The sequence below is a fragment of the Lissotriton helveticus genome, chromosome 9 (genome assembly GCF_964261635.1).
Source record: "Lissotriton helveticus chromosome 9, aLisHel1.1, whole genome shotgun sequence".
Classification (NCBI taxonomy): domain Eukaryota; kingdom Metazoa; phylum Chordata; class Amphibia; order Caudata; family Salamandridae; genus Lissotriton; species Lissotriton helveticus.
This window is the reverse complement of record NC_136070.1, coordinates 1,068,548,349-1,068,563,906: the sequence shown is the minus strand read 5'-3', so window position 1 is coordinate 1,068,563,906 and position 15,558 is coordinate 1,068,548,349. Positions and strand designations below refer to the sequence as shown.

Here is a 15,558-nt window from a genome sequence, read left to right as displayed (position 1 = left end):
TTGTTGTGCACCCCTCCTCTTTAATCTATATACAGCGGATCTGGGAAAAGCCTGGAGAGTCAGGTTCCTCCAAGATTAGGCCAATTCAAACTACATATCATGCAATATGCAGATGATATAGTGGTAAAGGGCCATACCCAAGTCGGCATATAGTAGCACTGAGCAGCCTCCACATATACAATGGTGTATTGCTTTGCCCACTTGCGTAATCTGAACTTACGCACACCACTTACTTACATAGAAACTCCAACACTCCACTGGAGCTAAAAATGAGCTTTATTAATATTGTAGGCAAAGGCAATAAGTCACTGAAACTAATAAATTCTTAGGCACCGAGTGAAAGGCAATAGACAATGAATACACCACACTATATACATAAATATGAAACTGTGAATACAGGTATATAAACAGTTAATGTACAAAGCACCTCACCAGATTCATTTGCAGCACCGGAGACTTCAACATCCCTGGGCCAAGCACTGAACACCAAGTCGGGAACCCTGTAGACCGGGGCTCAGGGAGTAATCTCTTCGGGCACCAAAGTTGTCCCGCGAGTGCGTCCACTCCAAGACTGAGTTCCTGAGCACCACCCCACAGACACCGCTTTTTATAGTTTAAATCAATATGTTCGAGAAGCCTCTAGCAGGCGCTCTCGCCCATCGATTTGCAGGTGCTGGCCCCATCTCTGCATCAGACCCACCCAGACAGACCTGGCCAGATTCTGTTTGGGCGGTGCCGAGGCAAGACATTCCTTTCCCAATCTCCGGCCTTGGAGACTTGCACGGCCATCCTCCCTCTGTCCTAGCGATAAGTATGGAATGCATGAAAACACTCTGAAGGTACAACATAACCTCACGAGGCATCCTCACGAGATGCCTCGCACCTGCTTGTACTGGTTTACGTGAAAAACATGTTTGTTACTGCTGAAGTGTAACTCCCGGTCAAGGCAGCACAAAATGGAAGTGCGATGCAACAAAATGGAAGATCAGAGCATTGCATGGAATCGAGGTCAACATGTGATTTAGCACGTGTAAAATGGCAAATGCCTATCATACCCCATTGGCCTAAACACCATGGAGCTGGGGCTAAAAAGGGAGAAAACATTAGGAATGCATTGAATGCAACAACATAATGAGATAAAAACACAAATAATGACTATAATAACACCCAAGATATACCGAAGCTGTCCAAAATTAGGCAGCCACCCAAACAACCAATCCCACCATCCTTGGTCAACGTCTTGGGTTACCCCTTTCACTAAATCTTTCAAAGCATTAATATGGGCATGGATAGACGTAGAATGATCAGATAAATTAAAAGAACAGAGCCCATCAAAGTCCTCGCAACCGTGGTTATGTTTTAGCAGCAAATAGTCTACAGCTGCCCTATTTTGCAAAACAGCTTTTCTTGTTCCTTGAACATCTAATAATAATTCAGCTAAAGCGGCAGAAGTGTGATTGAGATTCTTTACAATTAAACAGGCAAGCTTAGCAATTGTTCGGGCATTATAAACGGACAGTCCTGGCACTCCTACAATGGACAGAGCCAAACTAGTATATTCTGTTCGGGAAGGCAAATCAATATCAGAGTCACAATTCTCAGGTAATTGAATAGCGGCTCTAGAAGAGCGAATACGTGTAACAGAATGCATGGGAAAAAGCATATGACTTAATCGTGATAAGGCACAAGGTCCTCCAGGTATGTTAGCTGGTATATAAGTGTATGAAATATTACCACACGAGAACAACCATCCTTTAGGTAATTTCACATGGTTAACATGGCTAGCGGCTAATACGGTGTGATTACAAACCAAATAATTGGTAACATTACTACAAAAACTGTCATGTCGTGACTGACATAATGTTTGTTGATCAGGGGTCAATTGTTTGCTTTTCTCTAGTTTTAATTGGCCACACTTGCCAATCTTGGTAGGGTCACATGTTAATTGATAGCAAACGTCTCCAGTAGAGAGATTGTAGGTACCAATACTTGTCATGTTCCTCCAGCGGCTATCTGTAACCTCTGGGCAAAAGCGACAGTACTCATAAAGACTCAGATGTGTTTGAACATCACTTTCCTCCACTACCCCATCAAAGTTAGTTTGGTTGAAAATGTGCAGAAGCTCCTGTGCAGGGGTAGGTATGGCAACAAGACACGTTGATATCATATCAGCTGTACTCTGAAGATTTCTCATACAGAAGTGGGAAGTGTTCAGCACATTCCCGGCCAAATAGGTCCAGATGTTATCCGGTTGCTGCAACAATGCTGTCATCCGACTCGGGCGGTTGATCCCCTTCGGCATCCCCGGGCCCTCCCGGACCCCTCCGGACACGCCCAAACACCGACCACACAGCGCAATCATCGCAGCGGCAAGCCATACTGTGATGTAGAAACAGAAAACAAACTGGTATAATCACTCTCGCAAATAACATTTTTCAGCAGGTACATTTTCCCACTTTTCCTGTCCAGGTTTCATGATGACTAGGATGTTATCCTTGCCCTTAGCGATCAATTCTGCAGGTTCAGGAGGTTTGTTTGGGGACTCCACCCACAATTTTGCCCCTGGGTTCTTGTCAGTAGATCCGAACCCGCCCTTTCCTCGCACAGTTAGAAGGGCTGGGGCCGTTCCCTTCATGACATTTCCTCCTTAAACCGGCATGATGACCATTTGGGCAACACGGTCACCGGGTTGCACCATCAGATCATTGTTTCCACTGTTCAATAGGATAACTTTGATCTCCCCCTGGTAATCGGCATCGACCACCCCTCCCAAAACCTGGATGCCTTTAAGGGCAAGCCCAGATCGAGGGGCGATTAGCCCGAAATGCTCTGGGGGAATTTGAACTCCAATTCCTGTCTCAATCAAGGTAATGTCTCGTGGTTGCAATCGATAGTTTCAAGGCATGTAAATCAAGACCGGCAGCTTCTGGTGTGGCACGATATGGAGCCAAAGCTCCGGGAGCGGTCTCCCAATACAGAATCGTGTTTGTGGCCACATGGGGCTTAATCTGCAAAGCTGGGGTCAACATGCGCATCAAAGGAGTCTCTGCATCAGCAAGAGGTCGGTTGTTTAAAATCTGCAATGCATTAGGCAAGTGATCCCTCCACCCCTTCAATGACCCATCAGACAACTTTTTCAACTGCTCTTTCAGCAAACCATTCATTCTCTCAATCAAACCTGCTGCCTGTGGGTAGTAGGGTATGTGATAGATCCATGCAATGTTATGCTGCACACAAAAATCTTGCACCATCTTTCCTTTAAAGTGTGACCCATTGTCACTTTGGACCTGCAATGGAATTCCGTAATACAAGATCAACAAATTCAACGTTTTCAGAGTGTTAGACTGGGAGCTCTTTTGCATGGAAAGGCGATGAGATAGCCAGAATAGGTATCCACCACCGTGCATGCATACTGACATCCTCGACTCATTGGCATTGGCCCGATGAAATCAATTTACCATATCTGCCCTGGTAACTTCCCTCTGCCTAGCTGGCCTCTCACTTCCTGTGAGAGGCCAGCTAGGCAAAAGAGGCCTCCATAATGCGCAAGGGCCACACGGGGTTATTCCACGCCGTGGTAATCGGCCTCACCACCCCCGCCTCTACCAAGTCCCAAATGGTTGCAGTAATCTCATCATGTCCCCCTGGAATCCTGTACTGCTTTATATGAACCTCCAACACTCCACTGGAGGTAAAAATGAGCTTTATTAATATTGTAGGCAAAGGCAATAAGTCACTGAAACTAATAAATTCTTAGGCACGGAGTGAAAGGCAATAGACAATTAATACACCACACTATATACATAAATATGAAACTGTGAATACAGGTATATAAACAGTTAATGTACAAAGCACCTCACCAGATTCATTTGCAGCACGGGAGACTTCAACATCCCTGGGCCAAGCACTGAACACCAAGTCGGGAACCCTGTAGACCGGGGCTCAGGGAGTAATCTCTTCGGGCGCCAAAGTTTTCCCGCGAGTGCGTCCACTCCAAGACTGAGTTCCTGAGCACCACCCCACAGACACCGCTTTTTATACTTTTTATACTTTAAATCAATATGTTCGAGAAGCCTCTAGCAGGCGCTCTCGTCCATCGATTTGCAGGTGCTGGCCCCATCTCTGCATCAGACCCACCCAGACAGACCTGGCCAGATTCTGTTTGGGCGGTGCCGAGGCAAGACATTCCTTTCCCAATCTCCGGCCTTGGAGACTTGCACGGCCATCCTCCCTCTGTCCTAGCGATAAGTATGGAATGCATGAAAACACACTGAAGGTACAACATAACCGCACGAGGCATCCTCACGAAATGCCTCGCACCTGCTTGTACTGGTTTACGTGAAAAACATGTTTGTTACTGCTGAAGTGTAACTCCCGGTCAAGGCAGCACAAAATGGAAGTGCGATGCAACAAAATGGAAGATCAGAGCATTGCATGGAATCGAGGTCAACATGTGATTTAGCACGTGTAAAATGGCAAATGCAGTACAAATGGTAAAAACCATCTCACCATAAACTAAGATAAGACCAAGGTCCTGATCATCGACCGCTACAGAAATAAGAAGCATCTTGCATGGGGAGCAATATCATCAAATCAGCAAGAAAGTTTAACTACCTGGGTGTTTCGTTTACAAAGAGTTCCAAACCTACTACCCTACAGCCTCCCTGAAAAAGAGAGGCGCAGCTATTACGTACAGTCTCAATTGTCTAAATATGAAACTAAAAAGTGCCTCTGCAGCCTCTATACTTAGGTTTACAAAGGCGACCCTTCTCCCTGTCCTTCAATATGGTCACCAGGCCTTTCCGGGGCCTGTGCTCCTAGTCTCGAGCAAGCACAGTGGCCTGACTATAAGAAAATATTCCAACTACCTCATCGCATCCGCAGGACAAAACTCGGACTGGAATTTAGATACCGAGACAAACTTTAGCCTGTAAGTCAGTGTAGTGATGACACTGGAGCCAAGGTAAGTTAGGTAGTTTATTTGTTGGCTACACAGCTGTGGAGCACACAGCAGAAGCTCCACCAGTTACAAAGCAGCCTCAACTGTACCAAACATTTTCAACCTTAAACATTCTAAGAACATTACGCAAAGAAAAGCCATCACCAAGCAACATATTACACTTGTAGAGAATGCCAGAGAAGTATTCGCACACAGGCCAGATACTACAGTCCGATATAGTGAAATAATACTTTAGGGTTCTTAAAGCACCAACCAACTCATTTAAAGCCTGCTTGAGAGGAGGAGCCAAGATGGCGATCAAGACGGTAGCGTAGGCTCCCGGCTCTACAACCCTCCGAGCCCCGCACGGATATCCTGCTCATAATCCTGAGATTGCGCTATGGGTTTATGCTTATGAATGCGACCTGATTCCGATCGTGCGATTCCGAGGTCTCTACCAGCCCCACAGCCGGAGAAACGTGATTCGGAGAGTTGCGGCCCTAGTGACCCTGGAACCGGGACCTCGAGTGAGCTACGTGGCCGGGCGCTGAATTAACAACAGCGGCCATCCTTACCTGGGTGGAGTCGGTCTGCCGGAGCGTAGTGGCTTTTGGCCTGACTTTCGTTGTACACGCTCTCTGGACTAAATGACGTGATCGGGGAGAGTCCCTGCTGTGATGGACCGAAGGCGAGCCTGAAAGCAGTCGGCTTCTCGAGGGTGGACTACTCCGAAACGGGCTGCATACCCGCCCGGTTTTTGCGGACCGCTCCCGAACTTCCCGTTGACGCTGAGTCGGAGCGGGGATGGGCACATTCAGAGACCGCTTTTTGGATGACGGCTCCTACTGTTACCGCGCATCGGATGGTGGTCCGACCAGATTGCAATCGCCCATGGCTGAGTCCCATCCTCCCCTCACGGTGGGAACGTCCGACGGCCGCCTGGATGGGATGGAATGGGCCGTCCCGACTCTCATGGTACAGCGAGGTGGGGAGTGTGCGATATCAAGCGGTGTGATGACACAGGAGACGGGAGCTACGCTATCATATGGTGATATTCTTGCCGCTCTGGGGGACTTTCGGTCTGCCTGGGAGCATGGCTCCCTAGTATTGGGGAGGAAGCTCGACGAGGTTGTGCTCACGTTGGAGACATCACGATCGGATGGGTCCCGGTTGGTCGCAGTCCTGCCCCACACTATTTCCACTGGTGGTGTTGTGGCCGCTAATGTGTAAGGAGGGGGGCTGGTGCTCCCGGACTCTGTCGTAGCCCGTGGACAGACTTTCGTGTGTTTGGACTATTCTGGCGGATCCCTTTCTGGGCAACAGACGGCGGCTTGGTCTATTGTACCGTCTCGGACTCCTCAGAAAGTGTTTAACCAACGGCTGGCTTATGTACCTGCCCCCTCCTTTCTCGCCCTTGCTTCCCTGATGTGGAGTACGAGTCCCGGGACTGTTAGTGGAAAGATGGCTGCGAGTTGTGACGGCTCAGTTGGTGGCAGGCGACGTCCATTTTGTCTTTGTCTGCTGAACTCCGGTCTTACTTGGACACTTTGTGCTTCTACCTCTGTTGCTGAGCGAATAAATGGACAATTTGGACCAGGGAGACCTGTAAGGACAGGCCAGGGATAGTATGTCTTCCTAAATGATATTAATATGGCTGGTGGAGGTGAGGGTTGCGCGTTCTTCTGCTATACCTCTTAGTGCGATACGTGGAAGATTCCCCCGGTTCTTATTGTATTGACTGACTCCAATTGTGCATTGTATTTGGGGGAGGAATCTGGTTCTGTTGCGGGGGGGGGGGGATGGCCGGGAGCCGATACAGATGGCCCTCCTTCAGTTTTATAAATGGTTCTTTCTCTTTCTTTCTTTCTTTCTTTCTTTTTCTTCTCTGTGACTATATTTCGGGTACTCTTTTTGTGGGTGACAGGCACGCTGCTAGGGGGGGGTAAGCCATAGCCTCTGCAGGGGTGCAGGGTGGGGGGTAGGGGGGGGGTTCCCCTTTCTTTCTTTTTTGTTTATATGTCCTTCCTTAGTTTCTATGGTTCCTTTTTTTCCCCTCGCTCATCTTTCTTTGTTTTCTTTCTTCATTTCCTTTTCTTGGGTCAGGATGGAGGCTAAGTATTATGTCTCTGGTCATCTTTGTGCTTTGGGATATTGCTAACTTAGTCCGGGTGGTCTTGCGTCCATGGGGTGGGCGGTGACTGGTGCGAAATGTGATTAGAAATTCCTTCGTCCTGATGTATGTAATGTAGCACCGGCGCTCTGCTGATACTTATTAGCTCTGTGGTCATTCCGAGTATGCCTTGCCCACTCTGTGCTCCTGGGTTATTTGCATGCCAACTGATCCTTTTTATTCTATATTTCAAAATGGACCTTTTCTGATCCTTCACCTCAGTGATTACGACTATTCGAAGTGTTCCTAGCGATATCAGCAGCTTGTTGAAATGGTGGTCTACTGCGGTGCCTTCTGATTGACTAATGTGCTAAAAATTGATTTCGAGGCCGGCCAAGTTGGTTGTAGGCCCGTACCTGTATTCATGGGATGCACAATAAAGGTCTTATAAAAAATAAATAAAAATAAAGCCTGCTTGAAAGGGATATTCGAGACACCAGGCAATCCTTGGCATCAGCAAGCATAAAAAGCCATTACCTGCTTCCAAATTGAAGTTGGCGTTAAAATCAAACGTTGTCTCTTACATAGCCTGGAAAGGGATACTCAATAGGCAATTATAATTAACTTCAAATCAAGAGTATATATATTTTCATACGGTACTCTGTTATTTTGCTTCCCTTGAATAACTCAGATTTGGTAAGGAAGCCACAAACATACTTCTCAGTGGCCATCAATGGGCAGTCTGGCAGAGACATTCTGTATATGCGCTTGTTAGGGCTACCACTGGCCGATTTCAACCTGGCTTGGGCCTACCATGGATAGAGAGAGGCATGCAGGCTATGCAAATTTAAGCAGAAATCATGGCTGCATTGTTTCCCAAGCTGGACGCCTTCATGAGGTCTGTGTTGAAACCAATATACCGGACTCCGGCGGTTTGCACCTGCCTGGAGGCTTCATCGTTCTGTTTCATCCAAACTGTGTAAGAGCCTTATTGAGGTGTAGGAAATTTACCTAGGAACTTAGTGATCAGCTTCGACCCCAATATACTGATTCTCATCATATTATCTCTACTCAAAAGCTGATAACGGACTACTTCCCGCAGAAAACCTGAATCGTGACAATGGTGCGGTCAAGGAGCCCTCAGACTAACTGTGGGAACACAGGTAGGAGAGGTGTAAGCATCGGTATGTCTACTGTTTGAGTTCTTAGCTGTGTAAAATAAATCTCATCGTATTGATGGTCCCCTCCACCCTTTCTCGCTTCACCGAACATATATCAATTTCAAATGGTCTTTTGTTATTTTTGGCTTTAACTATCCATTTTCACCTTGTGCTCTTTGCATTAATTGGCATCCCTTTTTACAGATCTGGGAATTTTGCACCTTTTAGGCTTTGCTCTCCTGCTACTTTTCCGTGGTCTCGCTTAGGTGTCAGCCTTTGCATGAAACATCTTTCTGCACGGTTTGGAGCACTTTGTCCCTCCAATTGCCGGTGGGGATCTGGCAAAGGCTCTTTAGGCCCTACCATCCCGCAGTTTTTCATGGCAACACTAAGGTGCTAATCTTGGAGAGAATCAGCTTGTTGCACTATATGAAACTCCTTCTCCCTGGCATTTGATACTTATTCACTACCATCTCCTTTTTATGTTGAAGGAAACCCTGTTCTCTCAACAACAATTTTAATGGTTCCTAGTTTTGGCATATTTAGCATGGATGGACATTTTAACATTGTATGCATACAAATTGTTATGGTTCTTATTAACTAAAACAATCAATTTGACAATGACAGGTTGTCTTCCTGGTCGTACAGCTCCTGGTGCAATTTCTGAACACCAGGGCGAAGAATATCAGTGCCGATGCCTTGCAGATCACAAATGGTGTATACACCTGGAGGTGGCCCGTTTCTTGCGAGAATGGGGAGAATCTTGGTTAGATCGAATCGGCACTGCAGAGAACGCGGAGTGTCAGCACTTCTGTGCATTGTGATGTCATCTTGTCAGCGGGCGACCCACAACAAAGGCTGTATACTCCTGCCATAGGGCCAAGGGCTTGGTGCTCCTCCCTTCATGTTGACCTGCTTTCAGCCCTCTTGTTGGAGGTTTTAATATTGGTGCTGAATTAGCCAGGCAAGGCCTTGCCCTGCACACATTTAAAGGTTACCTTTCGGTCATACCAGCTTTTTAGCAGTTGTCAGATCAGTCCTCACTGTTTTAATCACCTGTTGTGACTTATTTTCATAAGAGCCGGCAACATTTGTTCCCTCTTTCTCCTTTCATCTTTCATCATACCCCATTGGGATCTTAATTTGGTCCAAACATTCCTCGTGGGCTCACCTTTCGAGCCCCTGCTTACTTATCCGCTCAGACTCTTTACTCTCAAGATTGCCTTCTTGGTGGCCATTACATTAGCCTGGAGGATCAAGCTCTTTGTTAACCCTCCGTACACAAGCTTTTACCCAGACAAAGTGGTTCTTTGGACACATACCTCATTTCTGCCGAAGGTGGTAACTCCTTTTTCAGGTCAGCCAGAGCCTCCGGCTTCCACCTTTTTTCCCCATTTCATCCTTTTAAGGAGGAGAGACTCCACTTCCTGGACTCAAACAGAGCTCTCTCTCTTCGTACATCGATAGCACCAAAGAATATCTGGTGGACTGTTGTTGTATATTTATTCTACTTTTATTTCTATGGTTTCCTCTGTATCTTACCTGTGTCATACATTCCAGAATGTGGATGGCTCTGACTCTTCCTGGAGTTCTAGGCTGAGACAGTTTGTGCCTGGCCAGCTTGTAATGAAGATGCTTGCTGTTTTGCTCATACAATAAATCTGCTCAACCACACAGGAAGTCTCTGAGAAGTTTATTGCTCATACAATAAATCTGCTCAACCACACAGGAAGTCTCTGAGAAGTTTACTACAACTGTCAGCTCTTCATTTGGGTTCACTGGAGCGAAAAAGGCAAGGTAGTGCAGAAACTGACCAGCTCTCGATGGATTGTACTCTGCATCAAGATCTGCTACACATTCGCTAAAAAAGCAGCATCCTGAGGGCTTGCAGGCCTATTGGACCTTCGGTAACACTTTTTCTTCAAATTCTTCACCGTCCCTCCCATCCATCCCTTTCTGCAAAATGGGGTTTTCACCTGAACATCCTGTTTGATTCTGCAGATTGGTCAAATACTCAGTCTAATGTGGCTCTGTGTTTTTAGTGTGGAATTAGTCATGAAAGAAACGGATGTCGGCACGTCAGGGTGGTGCCAATATGGGCGTCACACACATCACTTGTGATGCAGACAGTGCTGTTGCGAAGCCGATTGATGCCATCGACCGTCATGCGGAGGTACTGCTCAAAATTTTCCAGAACTATTATGATGAGTGGGGAATATTCTAAGGTGAGCAATCTGCAGTTAGATAGTCTTGTGAGGAAATGGGGGTGTATTATACGGTGTGGTTGTGTGACCTCCGCATGTAATACACTTATCACATTTTTCTGACCTTTAGGTTTCGTTTGTCAACCCTTGGTAGCTGTGGCTCTGAGCAGCAACGCTTTCACAAAATAACAAGTGCAAAGCATTTAAATGGCAGCAAAAACAATTGTGGAAGAAATCGACAAAACACCAAAGAAATCCTACACCAATTTATAAAAATAGACTATTTTTTTGTATTTTTAGACACAACAACATAAAGGATCCCCCAAAGGGTTCCAGAGATAGGGAATGTACAAAGTATAATATCTGGTTATTTCACTCAACCTTGAACAGGCATTGCAAAATTGAAAATTTTTCACCAAAAAGCTTGGATTAGTTGGAATGTGGTCACTTAGAGTCACTTTAGGCAACCGACTCAGGAAGGAGTCAGTCAGGGGGACAAGCCAGGTCCTCAGAAACAGTTACCTCAGCAGGTGAATCAGTCAACTATTTCCAGACATTTTTAGATATTGCAGTGCTTGCCTTTGGAAGTAGTCCTGATGCAAGGGATGAAGAATGCAGACAATGCTCTGAGGATGCTGTGGATGCGATTTGATCAACCGTGTTCTTGCTGCATCTAGGCCTTGGTCCATGAAGGCGGTGAGGTGGTCCTGGTCACAGGGTCAACATCACTTGAAGTCTTCTTTGTGCTGGCAGAAACCAATTTGCCATTGGCCTACCGGTCGCCCAGTATTGCTGTCACAAGCCAATTCTTCCTGGGTCGATAACACATAATCCAGGGTGGGGGGAGGGAGGCTACCAACTTGCTCCATCAGGCTTCTGAGTCTCTTGGCTTTGTCTGGGCTCTTGAAACTGCTTCTCCTTGGGCAGGACACAGCAGGCACAGTTCCTCTCCTTTGCTAGCCACCAGGTTCAGCAGGTGCAGTCAATGTCGGTACATTCTCTATTTGCTGGTACCACGGTGCAGGAGGGCTGTCCATCTTTGGTCTTCCGTCCAGTTGAGATCTGAGTTCGAGATGTCGGGGGTGCCCTATTTATGCTCAGAATCTGCCCTCAAGGTGTGATACGGTTGATAGCCAATGAACTATCATGTTTCCTCTCACCTGATGACCACTACCTGCAAAGTGTGGCATCTGAGCATCCCAGGATGTACCTGTCTGCCCACTTACAGTATGGTAGGACCCCTCTTCCGGCGTGTGGAGCTCCCTAGACCAACTCCGAGGTGTAGCTACTAAGGGGGCTACACAACACTAAAAAACCGGTTTGGTAACTGGTTTCCCCTCTCCTGTCCCAAGTGCCAGTGTGTTGGCATAAACAGCGTTGGAGCCCCTCTCCCATGTGTTACCCATTTACATTTCAAAGGAGGCATCTCCTTTGAAGCTCCCCTTTTGGTCCAACACACATGTGGCCTCCTGCAGGAGGGAGCTGGCACCTCATTCCACAAGAGGCCCTCTATTGTATTCTTTCCTGGGAGTCGTTCGCACTTCTCCCCAGGGGGGCAGAAAGCTGTCTCAGCTACAGGGCCCTGTGTGCAACCAGTATGGGCACAGGGGTCTAAAGGCAACAAAGTGGCCAACTTTACAAAAGTTGTCCACTGCTACTTGTTACATTAATTGTGACCTGAGAATCAAGTCAGGCTTAATGTAACAAGTTGTTTGGTACCTTGGATGTCCCACTTTGGTTGCATCGTTCCATAGTTAGCATAGCTGAGGGGGTCAGAGTGTAACTCTGCACTCGCCAATTGGGCGACCAAGCCTACCCACAGTGAAAACGACAGTACAGCGTTTTTACTATCAAAACATGTAAAGTTACATGCGGTAGGGGTGACTTATACTTATACCAGGTGGAAGTCAGACTTTGCCATTGCGTTAAATGGCAAAGTCAGCCCAGCAGTTACACCGCCTTCCAACCAGCAAATGGCATGCTGGGAGTCACGTTTTACTCGTGTCTCTCCCAGGGAGGCACAACAAGTGCTGCAATACCTGGGGGAACCCTCTAACTTTCATGCCCTGGGTACCATTTGCTAGGGACATACAGGCAAGCTAGTTCACCCAATTGGGCAAAAGCCAGTTCTACATATCAGTTTAAGGGTAAGGGCACAGGCACTGAGGTCCCGTTAGCAAGCAGCATCAGTCCAAAAACTTGAGCGACCATACAAAACGAGGCATTTCCTTACAAGTCTCTACCAGAAAAAGCATTACTGATGGTAAGTAACTTGTTCTTCAGGAAAAACACACACCACATTCCTCCTAACCCCCAAACTCGGGACACTAACTCTCTTCTGTTTTTTCCCTCCGATTTCTGCGTAATGTGTTGGATTGTGGAGGAGAATTTACCGGAGTAATTTTACCCACATTGGTGTGGGATGCTCATCTGAATGGAATTAAGTCTAGATTTGCCAATTCGGCAAATATGTACACTGGAACTTGTTTTAATATTTCATAATTTAGAGTTTACCATTACATAAAGGGCCCCAAAGCAATTTTCAGTAAATGCCTTGACTTATACACCATACATAGACTACATAAAAGTAGAGAAACCAAGTGTATCTATATTTTTATATCTAAACCATCTGAGAGTGGTGGCAGAAAGAGCCACATAACTATATAATTTACTACTCGCATAGTACATTTCTACAAATGTTTTTGGGTTGCTATTAGCCATTCTCAGCAGCTGTTGATCTAAAAAGATTTGGAAGATTTGGAAACAGTTCATTGTTGTGCTGCATTTTTATGTACAGGCCATTATCCGCTCATAACGAAGAACTTGTGAGGCTGTATAAAGCATTCCCCATTTAATTTTAAACGCAAGAGTCATAACCTTTTAGCTCCTGTTAGGGGTCACATTTTTAGATCTCGCCTACCTGACAGAATTCCCTGAAAGGAACTGACGTCAGCATGCACGGGTGTTGCTTATGTGTGGCTCAGCTCGTTAGTCTCTGAGCGGTACAGCATTGATGTGGAGTCGCACGGTCCACCTACTGACACGCAGAAGCACTGCTTTGACTTTTTTCCGGACCTACTCTTGGACCTGGGAATCATTATAAGGTGAGAAATCTGCAGTTAGAAGTATCCATCAGAAAAGGTATGACGCTGCAGAAAGCTTACCTTTAATATCCCAGAAACTCTCTGATGGCACTTGCACCTCCGTCAAACCAGTGGAGGACGTTGTCCGTGTATTATGCTCCAGTGATAACTGGTCTTGCTGAGAGAGTCAGTGTTCCCCAAGCAGGCCTCACAATTGTGCTCTACAGCTGGGAGAGCATGAAAGCTGATTACTAACCTATACATTCTGTTGCAGCAGGCTGGCATGAAGTGTGACGTTTCAGCCTATGACAAATGGGAATGAGATTTTGTTGAGTGTATGACTAAAGGCCAGCAGATAAAGGCTTGCTTGCTTGACAGAAAGGTCTCTTTAAATGCTCGCCACTCTCCTCTCCTCCTTTCCTCCTCTCTCTATCCTTATCCTACCACCAACGTATAACCAACAAAGGGGAAACTAGCCGAGATGTTTGCCATGAACCCCATACCTTGTATTCTCAGAGGCTGGTAACCCACATAAAGATTCCCGTCTGTATTGTATGTATGTATACAAATACTATAAATAAATATATTTTTTAAAAATTGGTGTATGACAGCTTATCTACCTGTCTCTGGCACTGTTTGGTAGAATCGACCCAGAATTGAGTCCCAAGGCACATTTTCTTTGACTGACAATGCATTTGGTTTAGGACAGCACATCAGTATATCAGTTTTGAACAAAAGCTTTGCCACAGATAAATGCTTCAGATTGCCTGCTCCACTAAAGTAGTCCATCTTTGGATTGTCAGTTGACACTTAGGCTAGTAAAGAGAAAGCAGCCTTTGAAATATCATCAATCTAACATTGCAATGGTAAGCTTTCCCTGTCACTGCATTGACTGTGATTCACAGAAATGCTGGTTGAGGACACAGGTGAGACCTTTTACCTCTGATTGTTAAGCCCAAATAAATAGCATAGTAGTATCGTTTGGTGAGCGTGGACAAGGCTTTGCACTTGGTTTGTAAGCTTTACCAGCCACTGATACAGGTTTGGCTGCACTGTAAATGCACCACCACTGCTACTTGGCATTTGGTAAACACTTGTGGGGCTGCACTGACCTTGAAAAGGGTTATGAATTGGTGCTGTATTACTACTTAACACAATAGTCAGATATTGGTGGTGAGCCTGATGAATGGGTATGTTGACTTATGTTGATGTTAGATCAACCATCACTATGTGTCCATGGTTGTCAGAAGCCAAGTGATGCCCTGAAAGTTTGCAACTTAGAAGTGGTTAAATGATGTGTGGTGGTTGAGCTCTTGCACATCCAGGAGATGGTGCAAGGTTTCATTCTTTTTGGCAATTAGAGAGTCCAAGGAATACACCCTTTATCCCTGTTGTTGTAATTGCACTATTTCTTTTGTGCCCTTGAGCTCGCACCTCTAACAAGAGCTTTTGGTGGTCAGTTTTGATTTTGTGTGGGTGTACGATTTTGAGGGTTGATGTGAAATCCTAGAAATTAATTGTCCCTACTTGAACTGCTGATGGCTTTCCTGAACGGTTGTCTTGATGTGCTGGCTAATCGTTAAGTGTCGGTGGGTTTGTATCTGTTGAAAAGCCTCTCTTTTTTGCTGTTGATGTTGGAAGGCACACATGGCTTTGGCTGCTTCCCAGTGTATTTTTTCTAACATCTCACCAACTTGCAGTCTGAATAGGTGCTGGTCATCAAGGGTAAACACATGAAATGCTGCTGAACCTTTGGCTGAAAACCAGAGACCCCGAGCCAGTAGAGACCGTGCAGAGGATACTTGTGTTGATTTGCCGTGGAACTGTTCTGAGACTCACTTTGGGAAGCCATTCGAGACTATTTTCCCCCCTCCATGATCTCCTTTACTATCTCCCTGTGCGAATCAGGGAGATGTTGCAACAATTTTTCCAGCTCTTCCTTTTGTGCCATAAAGTACAAGGAATTAGCAGTATGCCACATTGTCACACACACAGCGTACTATCTTTTCTGCGGGGTTTATCTTTATTCCTTTGTCAGCGGACATTGTCTTTCCTATGTCTT

General features: G+C 46.1%; 2 protein-coding genes across 2 annotated transcripts in view; one reads left to right on the top strand and one right to left on the bottom strand.

Moving 5' to 3' along the window:
• ACAD9 (acyl-CoA dehydrogenase family member 9) overlaps positions 1-15,558 on the top strand; it is a 360,785-nt gene that overhangs the window by 321,930 nt on the left and 23,297 nt on the right. The window lies entirely within an intron of this gene.
• LOC144782576 (uncharacterized) lies at positions 1,022-2,302 on the bottom strand. Its single transcript, XM_078661951.1, has one exon. The coding sequence runs from the start codon at positions 2,300-2,302 to the stop codon at positions 1,022-1,024; it is 1,281 nt and encodes a 426-aa protein (XP_078518077.1).